General features: G+C 41.0%; 1 protein-coding gene across 1 annotated transcript; it reads left to right on the forward strand.

The window, feature by feature from the left end:
* Positions 1–611: 611 nt before the first annotated feature.
* On the forward strand, positions 612–18,559 carry slc46a3 (solute carrier family 46 member 3). The gene is made up of 6 exons (XM_002934031.5): positions 612–772; positions 4,693–4,944; positions 7,880–8,747; positions 14,752–14,835; positions 15,295–15,451; positions 17,864–18,559. The coding sequence occupies exons 2-6, from the start codon at positions 4,714–4,716 to the stop codon at positions 17,943–17,945; spliced, it is 1,422 nt and encodes a 473-aa protein (XP_002934077.1). The 5' UTR covers positions 612–772; positions 4,693–4,713; the 3' UTR covers positions 17,946–18,559.
* The last annotated feature ends 2,022 nt before the right edge of the window (positions 18,560–20,581 follow it).

Raw genomic sequence — 20,581 nt, forward strand, 5'->3', positions numbered from 1 at the left:
TTGCTGCTTTAACAGCCTGTACCCTTATGGGAAGGTTTCCCCCATAAGGTCCTACCCCTCAGCTTTATAATGGCCACATACACAGACTGTACTGACATGGCAAGGGGGCAGTTGGAGATATGGTGCCAAGGGCAACCCAAAAACAGCACTGAAACTAGTAGATCCATGATCTTTCCTTCCACGCTGAAACAGTAGCACAGTCACACACACACTCTCACACATGCAAGTATTAGGGTTAAGACACATGGAGCTACTAGTAGCAGCTACTTGTCACAGCTACTAAAATAGACAATACTGATCACTTACTGATAATTGTCTCTAAGTGTGTTTTAGCAGAGGCAATTCCCAGTATTGTCTATTGCAGGGCATTTTCTGGTGTTTAGTAGCTGTGACAAGTAGCTGCTACTAAGTAGCTGTGTGTGTCTTCACGCTTAGACTGCAGCAGCCAGCCTGCCTGAGACACCTGCAATGTTATCAGTAGAGGCACACTGATCCCTTTATTTTCTCTAGTGCTTATTTACTGTAATACTGTCTCCTCAAATTGCAGCATTGTGTAACCATCTACCCACAGAGAGGCAGCGTCATCAGCACTGCACATGGTAGGCCGGACAACAGTGAGTGGCACTGGTTATGTCCAATTAGAGCGTCGGAGGGCGGAGCCTTAGCCAATAACAACAGTTTTGCAATGTCACGGCCGCTCGGCTACAGAGAGGATTTGGTATGTTCCGGGTCTGTGTTTGAAACGGGGCTGCCTGCCATGCTGCCGCTCACTGTAAGTAACACTCAGTCCAACAACGGATTGTGTCATCCACAGCTAAATACATTCATTTGTTTGTATTCCTTTTTATACAGCTGTTGCTTAACTACAACTTCATAGACTCTTAAATGGCTGCTGGGACTGGGAGTTGTAGTTTAGGGAGTACCTATAGTTTCATTTGGGTGGAGAAACATGAATCAAATTGGGGTGAGGGCTAAGCCCCCCTTAATATTCATTGCCTATGGTTGGGATGATATACAGTGTTTGTATACAGAATTTTCCGCCTACTCCTGTTATAGCTGGGAGTCCCAGCAGGGTAACAGCTGTCAGATTTAGATTTATCTGGATATAAACCAAAGCCATGGGGATTTCCAGTGGAACTTCCCGTTGATTTATTTGCTCAGCAAATCAACCCCATAAATAAATAGATATATATGAACAGCCTTTATATATCTTGTGTTACATAGCCACTATAATAAGATTGCTTATTTGGCATGCCCAAGGGCTCAGTGGCCCAGCAGATCTATTTATCTAACAACTAAAGCCAATATATGTGCCTGAACTCATCAATAGGATTTAGCAGTAAAAAAATGTTAATTTTACATCTCTAATAATGGGAGTGCATGAGAGACCCATAAATGCATGAGAGACCCATAAATGCATATAAAAATGAAGATGAACCATGTATTCATTTATATATGTCCCTATCTGTACAGTCCCTACGTAGAAGACTCAAGTCAGGTTAACTCCTCCGTTCTGGTGCGGTGGAACACACAAAATAACCAGCGCAAGGGAATGCAGCCCCAGTGTTTTGGATTTTTAAAACTTTATGACAGAAAGATGATAAGAGGGCATATCCCAAGACACTGCATGCCAGAGGTATAGAAGAAGCAATATACTTCCCTATAATAAACCCCTATCTGAAAATCTCTAACATACATAACATTTAACCCCTAACTTACTGCTGTTTACTTGTTGAGAAACTAAGTCAAAGTGAATAGGAATTGTCACAATCAGGTCTGTATTGGACTTCAAAATAGGCCCTGGCATTTCAAGTACACAGAGGCCCAAACAGCCCCCCAGCCCAATAAATAGTGACTGTCTATGGCATCTTACAGCAGCCCCTCTGGCATTTGCCAGAACCCACAGATTGCCAGTCCAGGCCTAGCCACAATCTTGCAGCCCTACAGCTTTGAATGAAACATGTTTGCGACAGGACAAGGTGTATCTGTCCCATGTATAGATGGGACAATGAAATTCTGCAAACCTCCCAGTACCATTAAAGGGGTAGTTCACTTTTAAGTTAACTTTAGTATGATTAAAATTCTTAATTTTTTTATTTTTTGTGACTTCTCAGTTTCATTGCTTTTTGTTCAGTTTGGTATTTAAGCAGCTATCTGGTTTAGACGGTCTTATTTACCCTAGCAACCAGGCAGTGGTTTAAATAAAATACAGAATTATAAAATAGGAGAGGAACTGAATAGGAAGACGAGCAATAAAAAGTAACAGTAACAATAGGTGTTTGGCTTCTGGGGTCAGTGACTCCCATATGAAATCTGAAATAATTTGCAAAATAATGCAAACACTGTACAAATATTAATAATAATGACCTATTGGAAAGTTGCTAGGAAAAGGACATTCTATGTCATAATAACAGTGAACCACCCCTTTAAAGTTGCCCAAACACAGGTAGATATTGAGTGCAGATTAGGGCCCCTCTTGAAAAAATTGGTGGCCCGTTGGCTTGTACATGGTACCTCCAAGGTAAGAGGTAAGCAGTAAGGATCACTTGTTGATACCCTTCCAGTGACTTCTTCTCATTTTTAAAGACAAGGATTGTAAACTCACCGGGAGTTTCAAGCTGAAAAAACTCCCCGAAGCTTGGGTAAATATTGATCCTCCAGCAATACAGTGATCCAAACAAAAAGTCTGAGAGCAGTGACCCAGCCAAGACTCTGACTGCGTTTGAACTGAGAGTCTGTGTTGAGGGGCACAAGTGTCATCAGAAGAACCTCAACAACTTGGGGCAAATCCCCCCCATGTAGAAATGTAGGTGTGCAAACAGCATTTTGCCGTTTTTAAACAGGTGGTTCATCTTTAAATTAATTTTTAGTATAATGTGGTGTAGTGTGACAGTGATATTTTTAAACAATTTGCAGTTGGTCTTTATTTCTGATTTTTTGCATTTTTTTCAGTCATTTAGCTTTTTGTTCGGCAGCTCTCTTTGGTTTGGTATTTAAGCAGCTTTCTCGTTGCTATGGTCTTATTTGCCCTAGCAACCAGGCAGAGATTTGAATAAGAGACGGGAATATGAATAGGTGAAAGACTGAATAGAAACATAAGAAAGATAATTAGAGGTATTGGATTCATTATGCAGAAACCCACTATCCAGAAAGCTCCAAATTACGGGAAGGCCATCTCCCATAGACTACATTTAAAATGTTTAAAATTGATTTATTTTTTCTGTGTAATAATAAGACAATAACTAAGACAATTAACTATCATTTGATGCAAAACAATCCTATTGGGTTTAAATAATGTTTAAATGATTTTTAGCAGACTTAGGGTATGGAGATCCAAATTACGGAAAGATCCCCTATCTAGAAAACCCCAGGTCCCTTGTAGAGCAAGAGTCTGCTGGAGTCAGTGACCATAATCTGAAAGCTGGAAAAAGGCAGAAAAGGCAAAAAAAAAAAAAAAAATATAGAAAAAAATGAAGACCAATTGCAAAGTTGCTAGGAATGGGACATTCTATAACATACTAAAAGTTAACCACAAGGTAAACCACCCCTTTACGTTTGTTATTCAGGAAAAAAAATTGTATTAGAATTTGGCAAGGGCCTGAATGCATTTGCAAGGCCTGTGCATGGCCATCAGAGGGTTAAGCGCTAGACATCCCACAAGTTTAGTACATGCTGCAGATTGTCAGAGTTAAACCACATGTTGTGTGTTCCAGTTACACATGTGAGTACAGAACTCTTGCCTGTGACCACGGAAAGAACTGATCTGAATCATCCTGCACATCTTGGATGGGGCCTTATGTAAAATCAGCCAAAAGCCAAAACTTGCATTTCTGTCTCCCTAAGGTGCTTTCTGTCATATTTATTATATATATATATGTATTATAGCCACTGCTGATTAAAAAAAATCCTGATCCCAGTTATGTAAGTAGGTTAATCCGTTATCCTAAAGAACTCTATAGGGGAAATATACAGGTTTGGAACCTGCTATCCAGAATGCTTGGGACCTGGAGTTTTCTGGATAAGAGATCTTTCCTAATTATGGATCTCCATGCTAAAAAAAACACTTAAATATTAAATAAACCCAATAAAATCTGTTTTGATTTCAATAAGGATTAATTATGTCGCCTGTTTCCTGGACTCTACAAGGTCAATGTGTGAGCAGAAGTTTTTTGGTGATAATAACAATAATATTTAATATTATACCAGGTCTCCCCCACTTTTTCTCTCTCTCTTTCTTTCTCTGCTTTTTTACTCGCAAAATGTTAAAAAGTTTGAAAAACTGTAAAAAAAAATCAATAAATGGTATTTACTACCATTTTATAATGACCGTTTTTGCTTAATAGAGATGTGCTTATGTGGCCTTTCCTGGTTTTAAACACAGATCTATAACAATTTATGGCAGAGATTATTGCTGTTTTTATAGGAGAGCATTCTGTCACAGTCATCACAGAACTGAAACCCTTGGGTAATATCCGTTCAGTGTTAGTAGAATTATTGACAGAAAAAGCTTAGCACGGCAGAGGCAATAAACTGGACAAACAAATATGAAGGGGATTAAGCTTTTTTCTTGCTGGAGTATATATAACATAAGAAAAACTGTTCAAGTAACATAATTTGCTCTTCCTATTCCTAACTCAAGTAGTACAAGCAGCTATATTATAAAGTGGATAATATGTGTTTTTCTTTTTCCAGAATGATGCAGTAATCATGTGAATGCGGTCTCTGTATGTGGATGGGCACAGCTCGAAAACGCCAAAGATGTTCCGCCTGGTGGAGCCCGTGGTCGCAATTTACTGCTTTGCAAGCTTTTTTACATTCCCTTTGATACAGCAGTATGTGTATTCCAGGATGCTGATTGAGGGGTCCAGTGATGGCTTTATCAATGGCAACAATATATCCCATTGTGAAACAAACCAAAGTGACCCCGCATATATTCATCAGAAGGTAAGCACAGGATTGGAGATATTTATCATTGTGAAGGGGTGTCAAACTTGCTGCCACACCAGCTGCTGTTGGCTAAAATGCACGGTATCTGATTGGCAGAGTTGGGAACTGGGAGCTGTAGGGCCATTAGCTGGATGTCTATAGTTTAAGAACCTGTTCTTTTTATGCTTCTGGTAACTTTCCAAATCAAGGTACCCTGGGTTATGCTGAGTGTGCTGGGTAACTGCGCAATTATGACCCTAGATTGATAGTTACAATCCAAGAGTGGTAGCTGTGAATGTTTCCATTTTCATGGAATTCCTGTACTGAGACATCAGAATATGAGTGATTCTGCACTGTCTAATCTCCCAGAGCACTGCTGTAGTGGGTAATGCAATGAATAATGTCACAGTGGATTAACTACAGAAACAGTACTGCAGTCACGAGGTGGGACATCCGGCAACTGATAGGAATCACTTTCACATTTGTACATAAAGCACATTGCTGAGAATGTCTCTACATCAGCATTTACACACAGATACCAAAGCCAGCGATGTTAAAAGGTGGGCGACCTGTCACCTTTCTTCTGTAAGTCATTGTCCCCTGACTTGCAGAAAAATAATGTGTGTGCGTGTGTGTGTGTGTATAAACATTCAATAAAGAATTCTGCACTCATTTCCAGGGGAATCTGCCCAGTGCCAGCAAATTCATATACAGGTATATACAGTCTCAGATAGCAGCTGCAGTCGGGGGACTGAGAAAAAAATGCTTTTATTCCATATCAGCGTGTTGACCCTTTGGGGCTGATTTACTAATCCACGAACGGTCCGAAGGCATCCGAATGTGTTTTTTTCGTAATGATCGGTATTTTGTGTTTTTTTTCGGAATTTGTCGTGACTTTTTCGTAGCCATTACAATTGTTTCGCAAAATGTCGCAACTTTTTCGTAGCGCTACGACTTGCGTGAAAAGTCGCGACTTTTTCGCAGCTTTCGCGCCGAGTATGAAAGTTTCGGATTCATTCAAGCTTCAGTATGGTGACTTTCCTTGGGCCAGGTTGGAGCTGCAGAGTGCCATTGAGCCCTATGGGTGACTTTTCTTGGGCCAGGTTGGAGCTGCAGAGTGCCATTGAGCCCTATGGGAGACTTTCCTTGGGCCAGGTTGGAGCTGCAGAGTGCCATTGAGCCCTATGGGAGACTTTTCTTGGGCCAGGTTGGAGCTGCAGAGTGCCATTGAGCCCTATGGGAGACTTTCCTTGGGCCAGGTTGGAGCTGCAGAGTGCCATTGAGCCCTATGGGAGACTTTCCTTGGGCCGGGTTGGAGCTGCAGAGTGCCATTGAGCCCTATGGGAGACTTTCCTTGGGCCGGGTTGGAGCTGCAGAGTGCCATTGAGCCCTATGGGAGACTTTCCTTGGGCCAGGTTGGAGCTGCAGAGTGCCATTGAGCCCTATGGGAGACTTTCCTTGGGTCGGGTTGGAGCTGCAGAGTGCCATTGAGCCCTATGGGAGACTTTCCTTGGGCCGGGTTGGAGCTGCAGAGTGCCATTGAGCCCTATGGGAGACTTTCCTTGGGCTGGGTTGGAGCTGCAGAGTGCCATTGAGCCCTATGGGAGACTTTCCTTGGGCCAGGTTGGAGCTGCAGAGTGCCATTGAGCCCTATGGGAGACTTTCCTTGGGCCGGGTTGGAGCTGCAGAGTGCCATTGAGCCCTATGGGAGACTTTCCTTGGGCCGGGTTGGAGCTGCAGAGTGCCATTGAGCCCTATGGGAGACTTTCCTTGGGCCAGGTTGGAGCTGCAGAGTGCCATTGAGTCCTATGGGAGGCTTCCAAAATCATGCTAAGTCTGAAAGTTTCGCCCGCCACTTACGAGCGCTCAATACGAAAAAGTCGCGACAAGATACGAGCAAATCGTAATGGCTACGAAAAAGTCGCAACTTATTGCGCAAGTCGTAATGGTTACGAAAAAGTTGCGACAATTTACGAAAATCGTAACAGAGACGAAAAAATCGCAAAAAATACGAAAAAGTCGCAAAATGTTTGTTTTCCAATCGGAATTTTTCGGATTCGTGGGTTAGTAAATCAGCCCCTTAGAGTGGTCTTTATCAAGAAAAAAAAAATTGTTATAAAAAGACAAGTGAATAAATAGATTTATCCCAGTTCTTGCATTCATTGTTCTACCTGCAACTGTCTGAAAAAAGCCAATGACTGATTGGTTGCTATGGGTTACTGCCCAAAGACAGATTTGCCCATTACTGATAAATGAGCCCTGCTGCCTCCTAATAGTGATGAATAAATAACCTTAATAAGTTTGCTTATACTCACATAAATATTAAATGTAAGTATTAAATATTAAATACATTTGGTTTATCATGAATTCAAAAAATGACCCATATTAACAATACTTATTTAAGCGTCTATGTGATACAGTTTTAAGCGTATAGATCCTGATCAACATACAACAGCAGTCCCCAGCCCTAGATTGTATCTATACCCATAAAGAAAAATATGGGTGGACCATGCCCCTTTTCCAAATAGTGTTTTTATTAGGGGATATCTGTCCCATTTGCAAAGGCATCCCTTACCATACACAGGCTGATAAAAGCTGCCGACATAATATTGTTAATATCCTGTAAATTATATCCTTATAAATGGTCCTTAGTGAAGTAATTGTTGTCTCATGACTAACTGAGTACCCCCTGTTGAAAAATATAAGAATATTAGAAGTTACCTCAGAGTTTCATGGTCTTCACTTTTTTCACTAAATAGACACACAGTTGACAGGATCTTCAGCCTGGGTTAATATGATGTATTGCCTTGAACTGAAAAGAATTCTAATGTGCCAGTCAGTCTAATGAGTTTGATCAAATTTCTATCTGTAAATGTATTTACTGAGAATGTTTTTCTTTCTTTTTTGGGGCATTTTGAATTAAAATGTGTATTTTTCTTCCTTTCCCTGACAGGAGGTCCAGAAACGAGCATCTCTCTTTTCTTCAACGTTGGATCTAAGTGCGCTCATTCCAAGTCTTGTCATGGCTTTAATCCTTGTGTCGTATGGGGACCGGCATGGACGCAAAGCATCAATTTTACTGCCCTGCTTGGGTGCCCTATTAAGTGTTCTCATTTATTGTGCTATTGCGTTTTTCACTTTACCCCTTGCAGTTTTATACCTCTCCTATGTAATCAGTGGATTTATGGGTGGCTTTGCCACATTTATAGGTGGTTGTTTTTCCTACGTAGCAGATCTGTCGAAAGATGCCCAAAAGAAGAATATCCGAATAGCGTTCGTGGATATGGTTCTGGGAGTTTCAAGTGGACTTGCCGGCATTGCCTCGGGCTATTTTATACGAGAATTAGGCTTTAATTGGTCCTTTTTAATCCCAGGGCTACTGCACATAATTAACATTTGTTATATTTGTTTTTTCCTGGAAGAAACAGTGCAAAGATCTGAATTCCAGCAGCCGGTGCTGAGTAAAGAAGGATTTACAGAACTCTTTACTGGCGTGTTCTTGCTCTTCAGAAATGCTTCTTGCAAGAAACGCGTGGTGCTGACTCTCTTGCTGCTTGCTTTCATGTTGTATTTACTGGCAAATTTCGGAGCCGTCAGTCTGTTTACATTGTATGAGCTGGATGCCCCTCTTTGCTGGGATTCTGTACTTGTTGGATGGGGCTCGGCCTTCTCCACCTTTTGTTTTGTGGGCAGCTTTTTTGGAGTGTATTTATTTTCTCGCTGCCTAAAAGACGCCTACATTGTCTTCATTGGAATGACATCTTGGATTGGAGGGATCATTTTGGTTGCCTTTTCAACCACAACAATCGCCATGATGCTGGGTAAGTACCAAGTAGCTACATTATGGATCAGATGCAGTTCCATGAGAAAAAATGATCTCCAGTTTTTCAAAGGAGTTTTCATGAGATAAACTATGAGATATGTTTTTCTTATCAAATTGAATCTGGCCCTGTATAAGCATAAAAATACAATCTCAACTGGGGCCCAACTAACTTGTATTTAATCTTTTTGCCATTAAAGAGTCATTGTGCCCTCAAATGTTCCTGCAGTTTTCAGTTTAGTAGAGGGGACTGTTTATATTATTGCTCTTATTACAGGTTATATGGAAACTTAGGGAGTTGTTCCTTTAAGGGTAATGGCACACCAGGAGATTAAACAACCATGATAAATCTTTGCTACTGCAGATGACTAATCTCCTGTGAATGCCTTCCCACCAGCAATAAATCTCCCGTGGGGAAACATACACTGCACTTTTTTTTCTGAAGTTACCCGCAATTTTCTCGGAGGCAATTTTGGGCGACTAAGCTGTCTATGTTTTCCCACTGAAGATTCACTTTATTGCCAGTGGGAAATTAGCCGCCCACAGTAGCGAAGATTTATCTCGGGCGACTAATCTCCCCATGTGCCAGTATCCTTAGGGATAATTTCATTTACTGCACCAATTGGCTGAACATGATCAAATTTAAACACAAAAGAGGTAATTTATCACTGGGAAGGCAGTGTTCAACTTGCCAAACATGGGCACAATCTGCCATATATTTTTGCTCACTGCTTCCCTTGCTGCTTTTTTTCCATTTTAGAGCACAAAGACCTGCAGACCTGTAGTAACCCAGTCATATGGGTGCAAAACACCCATTATCATCCTCCTTTGTGTCCTATGAGAGTCACCTCAAAGTGTTAGCACTGGCTCTTGTCAGGCAACTCTCGCCTAAAAAAACATTTATGTTACAGAAAGGGAAACTAGAGAAGCAAATAATGGGGAAAAAACAAGATAACATTTGCAAATGGTCTAAGAATATAATTGTCATTGTTAGCACAGACTTCTCCTTTAGTGTAACAAGAACTGTTGAGTTGTTGGTTGCATTGGCACATAAGGGGAAGTAAATGCATGGGTCTATAGATCCAGATATTAATTCATGTTATGGGGCCCAATAGCAACAGTGATTTAAAGGGACAGTTTGCCATCTTAGCTGTTTTTTTCAGTTTCATTGTTTTCAAATAGTACAGCAGAAACAATGCAGTGTGCAAAAAGCAGTTGCAGAGAAAAGTTGCTATGTTTTTTACCCAAAATGCAGTATATTCCTATAATCCCAGTGTCACTGCATCCTCCAGAGGGAGTTGCCCTTGGCGCAGTTGCATCTGATGCATGAAAACAAACCTCACTTTTTTTGGCCCATTTTCATTGCAGGCTACAGTGGGTGCCCTGGCACAATGGCATCAAAACATGCAAATGCAAGGAATTGTTTTGGATGCAAGTACCTTTAAAGAGGTTGTTCACCTTTTCATAAACTTTTAGAATGCTATTATAAAACAGTTTGCAAAAGGCCTCCATTTTTTATTATTTGTGGTTGTTTAAGTATTTAGCTTTATATTCAGCAACTCTCCAGTTTGGAATTATAGCAGCTATATGGTTTCTAGGGTCCAAATTACCCTTGCAAGGTTGCAAAGTTAGCAGCAGTAATTGGGTTGTACCCTAGCAACTCAGTACATTCTGAGATCCCATACTGGAATGCTAAAAATTACATCTACAAATTACAATGCCTAGAGCTAACTTACACCTGCAAGTAATTCAGAATCCACCATCTGACCAGGCAGTAGCTCTAGGGTTCCCTCAGCTCCCTGAAGGATGCTGGAATTTTGGGAAGAACTGCTGCACTGTGGGGAAAAACATATGGCAACTGTGCTTAAAATTGCACTTTGCACGCTGCTTCAAGGTAACTGAATGCACTTTACTGTCTACTGCAGTGATCCCCAACCAGTGGCTCGGGGGCAACATGTTGCTCCCCAACCCCTTGGGTGTTGCTCCTAGTGCCCCTAAACCAGGGAGTTATTTTTAAATTCCTGACTTGGGGGCAAGTTTTGGTTGAATAAAAATAAAAGTTACTACCAAATAAAGCCCCCTGTAAGCTGATAGTGTGCATAGAGGCACCTAATAGCCAATCTTAGCCCTTATTTGGCACCTCCATGAACTTTTATGGTGCTTGTGTTGCTCTCCAAGTCTTTTTACATTTGACTGTGGCTCACAAGTAAGAAAGGTTGGGGACCCCTGGTCTACATCATATTAAAAGTCAATTTAAAGGGCAACTACCCCTTTAAACTCTCAAGATGTCTTATTGTAGCATTATCTAAACCTGATACTAAAAATGAGCCCTTCCATTTAAGGGTATTTTGGTGTCATATCCGTGCATAATTGTTTCACATAAAGAGACTGCTGATTGTCAGGAGCTGTAAGGTTATTATGATGCTCTTGCCTGATGACTTAATGACCTATTAATAGCCAGTCAGAATTAGTTGCCTCTGTGGCTCTAATTAATGTTGTGCTGTGTATTGTTTTATACAGAAAAATGCATTCCTTATACATAGGGAAAGAAATCCCAGGCCGGGTCAGTGCTGCTTCCTGTTCCTGAGTGCAAGCAAATATACATCCTGTTTGTCATTCCCATCTCCATGATAATATCAGTACACATCACAGCCACTGGCACAGCTTCCATGTATATCTCTTTCTATACATTTAGCCTATATATGCACAAGGGAAATGGGCCAGGAACAGGCACTAACAACATCTGCTACGGAAGAAGGGGGGAAAGAGAAAAGAGAGACACCTGGAGAATCACAATTCATTTGACATCATATCCTTATGTACACATGAACTTCAAGTAATGCCAGGCATGGGCATGGGTCTGGGGTGGCACAGTTCTTAACTAGAAATCCCTGATCCTTATCAACACCTTTCTTCAACCCTGGAAGAGTCCTCTCTATTTATATAGGATAGAAATGCCCAGTAAATGTCTTGCAGCCATGTTTGTATCCCTGTATAGAGCGTCTGTACACTGTCCTGTGGGCAGCAGCATATATTGTGAGACGTCTTGCCTTGTGCTTGCTGATCTGGCACCCATGCTTTCACGTGCTATCACTTTGCTGGCAATAATGGGTGGGAGTCGGACCAAAGAGGGCAGGGTCATACTAGGGTGCACTGACCGTGCGTACCTCATACTCACCTACAGTGGAGGAAATAATTATTTGACCCCTCACTGATTTTGTAAGTTTGTCCAATGACAAAGAAATGAAAAGTCTCAGAACAGTATCATTTCAATGGTAGGTTTATTTTAACAGTGGCAGATAGCACATCAAAAGGAAAATCGAAAAAATAACTTTAAATAAAAGATAGCAACTGATTTGCATTTCATTGAGTGAAATAAGTTTTTGAACCCTCTAACAAAAAAAGACTTAATACTTAGTGGAAAAACCCTTGTTTGCAAGCACAGAGGTCAAACGTTTCTTGTAATTGATGACCAAGTTTGCGCACATTTTAGGAGGAATGTTGGTCCCACTCCTCTTTGCAGATCATCTCTAAATCCCTAAGGTTTCGAGGCTGTCTCTGTGCAACTCTGAGCTTGAGCTCCCTCCATAGGTTTTCTATTGGATTAAGGTCCGGAGACTGACTAGGCCACTCCATGACCTTAATGTGGTTCTTCTTGAGCCACTCCTTTGTTGCCTTTGCTGTATGTTTTGGGTCATTGTCGTGCTGGAACACCCATCCATGACCCATTTTCAGTTTCCTGGCAGAGGGAAGGAGGTTGTCGTTCAGGATTTCACGATACATGGCTCCGTCCATTTTCCCGTTAATGCGAATAAGTTGTCCTGTGCCCTTAGCAGAAAAACACCCCCAAAGCAAAATGTTTCCACCCCCATGCTTGACGGTGGGGACGGTGTTTTGGGGGTCATAGGCAGCATTTTTCTTCCTCCAAACACAGCGAGTTGAGTTAATGCCAAAGAGCTCTATTTTGGTCTCATCAGACCACAGCACCTTCTCCCAGTCACTCACAGAATCATTCAGGTGTTCATTGGCAAACTTCAGACGGGCCTGCACATGTGCCTTCTTGAGCAGGGGGACCTTGCGAGCCCTGCAGGATTTTAATCCATTGCGGAGTAATGTGTTTCCAATGGTTTTCTTGGTGACTGTGGTCCCTGCTAATTTGAGGTCATTAACTAACTCCTCCCGTGTAGTTCTAGGATGATTTTTCACCTTTCTCAGAATCATTGACACCCCACGAGGTGAGATCTTGCGTGGAGCCCCAGAGCGAGGTCGATTGATGGTCATTTTGTGCTCCTTCCATTTTCGAACAATCGCACCAACAGTTGTCACCTTCTCTCCCAACTTCTTGCTAATGGTTTTGTAGCCCATTCCAGCCTTGTGCAGGTCTACAATTTTGTCTCTGACATCCTTGGACAGCTCTTTGGTCTTTCCCATGTTGGAGAGTTTGGAGTCTGCTTGATTGATTGATTCTGTGGACAGGTGTCTTTTATACAGGTGACTAGTTAAGACAGGTGTCCTTAATGAGGTTGACTAATTGAGTAGAAGTGTCTAACCACTCTGTGGGAGCCAGAACTCTTAATGGTTGGTAGGGGTTCAAAAACTTATTTCACTCAATGAAATGCAAATCAGTTGCTATCTTTTATTTAAAGTTATTTTTTCGATTTTCCTTTTGATGTGCTATCTGCCACTGTTAAAATAAACCTACCATTGAAATGATACTGTTCTGAGACTTTTCATTTCTTTGTCATTGGACAAACTTACAAAATCAGTGAGGGGTCAAATAATTATTTCCTCCACTGTATGTGCGATCAGGGGAGGTCTGCCCAAGCTCAACCCTGAAAGTGGGCACAAAGCCCAAGGTATGGTGTTGGATTTGTAAAGTGCACTGGTTAAATTACAAACAAAAAAAAGCCAAAAGGAATGAACATTACATATTAATAACTTGTAAATAGTAAGTATTACCCTTTTAAGATAATGCAGTACTGTTCTTGCTTGCCATGCACTCTTGAACCAGTAGACAACTAAATATTGTGACTAGCCCAGTGGCATGAACCTTAGTAGGGCACTGTTAGCACCCAGTGCTATGTGTGAAGGGTTTGTGCTGCTTGTCTGCGTGATAGAAACTACTGTGCCCCAAACCTAGCCAACAACACTGTGCTACTCTAACGAATGGCTGCACTAAGCTTTAGTTGGATGGTCTGGCCATAGATAAATATCATATACTGTATCAGTACATAATCTTATTAGGGTAACTCACTGTCTGTACTAATCCCCATACTGTTCTATCTGTGCATGGGACATGATCCCTTTAAAAAAAACTGTGCAAAGTACTGCTTTTTTGCCTTTTCAGCATTCAGTAGTTAATTTATACAAGCAAAATATGCTGAAAAACAATGAGGTCAAGTGTCCACTGGCCAATGTGTAGCTCCTGCGGCCAGCACTTCCCCACTGATCGTTACAGTAAGAGGCCTGACCTTTGGATTGTGCTGTTTGTGATCATCTAGTCGCATGATCTTAGTGACGCCCAGTGACTTTATCAGTAAATATATCTATATAGCGGGGTTTGAAAGATAAACATTTCCCCTTTATAGAAAGAGGAAGGAATTCTCATCATGAATTCTAGTGATTTCAGTTTGCATGTTACAGGCATTATTTTTAAAACCAATCTAAATGTTGCACTGTAAGAGCAGCACATCTGTTCCCTTCAGTTTCACTTGGTCGTTATTTATAATGGCTGGCCCAACCGGCCAAATGCTTGCACCCAAGGGGGCACACTGTTCATTTGTACGTGCATTTCCTTAATGGTTAGTCTATAACCATGTACCAGATATCCGTAACAATGGAGGTACTTATTAAATACAAAATGATCCCGTCCTATTTCCATTTTATATCAATTTTAAATATAATTCTGTTAATACTATTGGCCTCATGTTGAAAAGGGGATATACTGCCTTTAACCCAGCATTTGTGCAGCCTTGTTAACCAACAGTTTTTCCTTTTGTTCCTAGTGAGAATCCCTCTGCTGTTTGCAGCTATGCCTCTTCCAGTTCTGCGCTCTATTATGTCCAAAGTGGTTTTGGAAAATGAACAAGGTGAGTGATTTTTCAAAGAACAGGGAGAGTCTTCATCACTGGTGGTGGGGAGTTCATAATTGGTATGCACTCCCAGTGATTATAATTGCCAAGCTCAGCCATGAGCTAGTGCTCCTTTTTGCTGCACTGCACTGGCCTGGATATGATTGTAGGAAGTGCTTCCATCTTGCTTCTGACCCATGTCGGGCTCTGGCCCACTGCATTGCACAGTGTAGAGGCACTCCATCCAAGGGTCTAGATTAGTTATTATAATCACTGATGGAGCCTAACTAATTGGCAGCTCCCAGTAATTAAGCCTTTCCCTCTCCCAAGTTTTTCCATCCTCCTTTGAACAAAGTATACTGTTGTCTAAGAAATTCATCGCTCCCATTGGTTTACAGCTGTCCATTTTAATTTTTATTAAAATAGTTCTCAGTGTTAATATGCGTTGCTGCTTTTTTTTTCTACTCTGTCCTTTAGGGGCGCTGTTTGCCTGCATTGCCTGTCTGGAGAGTATAACTGGAGTTCTCACTATTACTATCTTCAGTGCAGTCTATGCAGCCACCGTCATGTGGTTTCCTGGATTTAGTTTCCTGTTATCAGCTGGAATATGCCTTTTGCCATTTGGAATTATAGGGTAAGAAGCAATGTATTTACTATAAGATACATTTTTATAGTCCAGGTATGGGATCTGTTATCCAGAGCCTGTTATCCAGTAAGTTGGGAATTACAAGAAGACCATTTCCCATAGACTCCATTTTAATTGAATTCAGTATTTTTAAATTAGATTTAAAAATTCTAACCCATTACTACCTTGTACCTAATCCCAACTAAGATATAATCCTTTGGGCGAAGACACAGGGTGATTAGGTGCTGTGTCACAGTGACTAATTGTGGTGATTTTTTTGCCATAGGTTAATAAATGAGTCACCATGACCAGTTGCACACCGTTTGCTGCATGCTGATTAGTTGCAGCAACTTTTTGAAAAATCACATCCACTAATTGACCCATGTGTATTTGCCGTTAATGGTGACAAAACAATCCTCTTTATTTAATGTTTACATGATTTTTAGCAGTATGGAAATCCAAATTATGGAGTATTTAAGCCAACAGCAGTGATAATACCAGTGATAAGTCCACAAAGCCTTCAGAGACAATATGGGTTCATGTATGAGTGAAGTGCATTGCTGCTCTTCCTGCTACAGGGCACTGAATCATTTCATTTTAGGTAGATTATGTGAATATACAAAGGTGCTGTATTGTGGGCCCTTGCACCAGTGACTGGGAAGGGGCACTAGGCAGCCGATGATGCCAGAGGCATTCCCTGGGAGGAACACCTGCCAATATGGTTTCAATAGCACCTATAGGATTTACAGGCCCTCCTACAACACAATGAGTACAAGAGCACCGCTGTACATTGGCTTTGCACTCTATAATTAGTGAGCTCATATTCGAGTACATGTAATGACCCAATAAATACTGCCAGGCTCCTCTAGTTAGCATTTTATATTTGCAACAGTATAGCTGCGCGTTCTGCTTGTAAAAGGCTTGGGTTACGCATCTATTGTCATGGTACTCGCCTAGTCAGTTTATCATGAATCACTGAGTAACTCCCTGTTAATAGTCTTTTCAAGCAGAATTCTGAGTTCAGCAATTGTTTTCCTCGCCAATAAAGATGTAAATTTCTTGTCTGATCATTTAACAGTTACATGCTTTATATAACTGTATATAACAAGCCCCCCTCCCTCAGTTTAGTGTAAATCATTTGCTCACCAACCCCTTGGGTGTTGCTCTTAGTGCCCCCAAACCAGGGAGTTATTTTTGAATTCCTGACTTGGGGGCAAGTTTTGGTTGAATAAAAACAAGATTTCCTACCAAATAAAGCCCCTGTAAGCTGATAGTGTGCATAGAGGCACCTAATAGCCAATCTTAGCCCTTATTTGGCACCTCCATAGCCTTTTATGGTGCTTGTGTCTTTTTACATTTGACTGTGGCTCGTGAGTAAGAAAGGTTGGGGACCTCTGATAGCAAAAACCATTTTACCTTAGATCTTAGCCTAATTGACCTTTAAACTGTGCTTTCTGTATCTAGGAGAGTAAATAGACAATATAACATCCTAACGGACATTCAGGCTGAGCCCACCTGTGTATTCACACCCACAGTTTAGTGACCACTGCTGTAGCATTAATTTAGAGCAGTCCTGTTAAAATTGTGGCTTTTCCCTTATAAACAACAGTTACAACAGGCGGTGGACACTTAGGAGTTATATTTCTCAGCTGCTGCGAGGAGGCATTTTTCTATATCTGATGATACAGCTCAAAATTGCACCCTACATATACATAAATGGTAAAACCTTATACCCAGCCCGACATGAATCACTCTTTGTAGCAAGTAGTCTCTTGTGCCCCCACAAAGGACATGTGAACCTTAAAGAAATGAATGCAAAATTGCTCAGGGTAAATTTCTAAGGATTTTATTTTTTTTTTTAAAGTTTGAAAGTTACTAAGTGCCACCTACTGGTCAGCTTATCCAGTGTACAGTCAAGGAGAATATGTCCAGAAGGAAAACTGGGAACTGTTCTGATGTTGCTGTGCTCAGGAAAAAGGTTGGAAGCCTTCCCATTTCCTTCCTAAACAGAGCAACCTCAGAACACTTTTCTGTTTACTTCTGAACATTTTCCACTGTACAGTCAGAAAAAAGGACCAACGGGTGGCGCTGAAGTTACAAAATGAATTATATTAGCAGTTTAGCAACAGCTTAACAGTTTTGAAAGTAGAAAAAAAACATGCAAATTGCAAAAGTGATTAGAGAAGCCCCCTGAGCAATTTTACTTTTAGTTTAAAGTTTATCTTATCTTTTAAAGGGGAACTCCATCCAAACACAACTTAAGCTTTTTAAAAAGTAAACATAATTTCAAACAACTTTGCAATATACATCAATTAAAAAATATGCAGCCTTTTCATGATTTTAAAGAATAATATGGTGAATATGAACTGTTTGATGTTGGGGCCATATTTATGCATTACTGCTTATTATGTCTCATTCCAGGATTTTGCTGCTCATTGGCTATCAAGAAAGGGATCATGTTCTACTAGTGGATGACGATACCAGTACTGAAGATGGATCCTGATTGGCTGATCTAGCATGCAGGGTATATACATCGGGAGAACATATGTGTGATGTAATAACACTGAAGTGTTTACACCTGGTCCAGTTGCCACACTAGCGAATCAGCAGATAGCATTTACTGATTGCTTGTTTAAAAGCAAACATCTGATTGGTTATTATGGTGACTATTGACAGATTCTATATATTCAGGACCAGGGTGAGCACAAAAACAAAATCTCCTGTATTACAGTCAGTGCAGTTTCCTGCTCTTCTATTATCCCCTTCCTCTGTATGAACAATCAAATCCAATATTTATTGGATGTTAGGGGAAACATTTTCCTTTGCACTTATCCTTTCATGGAAGAAGAATGTGGGTGAAAAACTGCTTCCTCACTCTTAAAACTAGTAGCCTTAAAAGGGAACTTATTTTCTTAAAATAAGATCATGAATTCATAAATATGAGTATAGATTATTGTATTCAGGGAGCTTTACCTCTTATCTGAAACTAATTAGACACTTCTACCACCAAGTTCACATGAACTATCCATATAATCCAAGGAAATAGCACCCCAAGTGGTCATCTTATCTTGAAATATGGTAAAATGCTCGCTTGGCATTAAATATCTTTTCAGCATGGCTTTTCGACTGGTGGGCTTTACATCTGGAAAAGAACAGCATCTGTATAGCAATATGCCAATACCTGTAATATTCTATTAATGCCTATAAGAGGGGCTTGGATGATTTCTTGAACAAACTTAATATCAAGGCTATTTTGATTTAAAGATGTACAGTTACACTGGCAGGGCTGTTGCTGGGGTATCTATGATGTTGGGGTAGGGGTGCTTCTCCTATTAGGTGAAGGTTAGCACCTTGGGGTGGCAGCAGGGGCACTGCTGCCATGAGAAACTCACCTCAGGTGTCCGTGCCCGGCTAGGGGCAAAAAAAAAAGCTCCTGGTAACTTTAAGAGCCAAAGTTCCATTTTTTTTTAACTGGAAATTCGCCTCTTCTAGTGCAGGGAGCACAGTCGATGGGTGGCAGTCCCCAAGGAACACATGTAACAAGGCTGTTTTAAAGCTGCAAGAGAGCTTTTTGCAGTGTTAAAGGCCAGGCCATGGGATTTTTGGGGTCAGGGACACCCTGCAGCTGGGCTTTTCCCCCTTAGGCATCAGAAGGGACCGGATTGCCCCTGTGTGGGAGTGACTGCAGGTGTCCCCTTACCCCCCGGACATGTTATGTGTGTGTTAATGTTAATAAACTCTGTCCTCTTCATGTCTGCTAGGAAAGTTACCAGACCCCTTGATTCGGGTACTGGGCAGCACTTGTCAACACCAGTTCAGTGAATAGGGCTTGTGCTAAACATACCTTTGCCTGTTGTATTTGGAAATATCTATGGTTACTTAAACTAAAGATGACAAGTAAAGTGACATTCTACTTCCAGGTTCTTATGGGTTCTTAAGACATATGTCCACTGAGATTCCCTCTATATAAACAAACCCCACCTTTCCCCCAGCAGAGCTTTTGTTAGGCTGTGTGATAAGGAGCATCTCATTATACATTGGTTTCTCAGTGGACTGCTAAATTGTTTTGATTGAACCCCTATGAACAGGTAAGTAATGACAAATACCATGTGTGTATATATATATATATATTTCACCTTTTGTAACAATAGGCAAAGCTTATGTGCAGGCCCTGTCCATCAAACTCATGTTTAAAAAAGTGATTGTTCTCCTTTTAGTTAACTTTTAGTATGAAGTAGATAGTAATAGAGACAATTTGCTATTGGTCTTCATTTTTTATTGTAGTTTTTTTAAATAATTTCAATAATTGTTTAGCAGCTCTCCAGTTTGGAGTTATAACAGCTATCTGGTTGCTAGGGTCCAAATGACCCTGATATATGAATAGAAGAGGGACTGAATAGAAAAAAAAGGTTATAAAAAGTAACAGTAACAATAAAACTGCAGCCTCACAGAGCAATAGTTTTTGGCTGCTGGGGTCAGTGACCCCCATTTGAAAGCTGGGAAGAGTTTGAAGAAGAATGCAAATAATTCAGGGACTATAAGAAATAAATACGGAAGACCAATTGAAAAGTTGCTAAGAATTGTTCAATCTATAACATACTAAAAGTTAAATAAAAGGTGAAAACCCCCTTTTAGGTTTTTCTTCTTTAAATAGAAGAAAAGAGGACTTTATGAGGTTCTGTTTGAACCCCGAGCTCCAATTCTTGGAATCATTATCTGCACTTGTGCTTTGTACGGTTGTGTCCCCGGCAGCACAGGCCGGATCAGCCGCCCCCATTGCTGAATAGAACAGCCGTGGGCAAGAAATCAAGGGACTCGCGTGTGGCCCCTGACAAGGGATGCACATTAAACCCAATGCTGGCTGTAGCACAATTACATATAAAGGAAAAAAGCCAGACAATACGAACATTTTAGGGAAAAAACAACTTTCAGATTCTGAGCTTGCCCCAGTGCAGTGTATTTAAGTCTCACGTACATGATATCAATGTAGCAGTAGAGGGTGGAAAAAGACACCTACTCAGCAGGGGCATTTCTGCCATAAGCAATATGCAGTTTCGGACTGGGGCAGGCAGGGCCCACCACTCACCCATCCCCAGCTAAGTGCCCACCACTCCGGCTTCACCCCACCCCAGCTAAGGG

Source organism: Xenopus tropicalis, chromosome 2, assembly GCF_000004195.4.
Source record: "Xenopus tropicalis strain Nigerian chromosome 2, UCB_Xtro_10.0, whole genome shotgun sequence".
In the NCBI taxonomy this organism is placed as follows: Eukaryota; Metazoa; Chordata; class Amphibia; order Anura; family Pipidae; genus Xenopus; species Xenopus tropicalis.

Bases quoted from the DNA above. Each gene is read 5' to 3' on its own strand.
- slc46a3 (XM_002934031.5), top strand. From the start codon at position 4,714: ATGCGGTCTCTGTATGTGGATGGGCACAGCTCGAAAACGCCAAAGATG. The intron at 4,945-7,879 runs GTAAGCACAGGA...TTTCCCTGACAG, and splicing joins CCGCATATATTCATCAGAAG to GAGGTCCAGAAACGAGCATC. The intron at 8,748-14,751 runs GTAAGTACCAAG...TTTTGTTCCTAG, and splicing joins AACAATCGCCATGATGCTGG to TGAGAATCCCTCTGCTGTTT.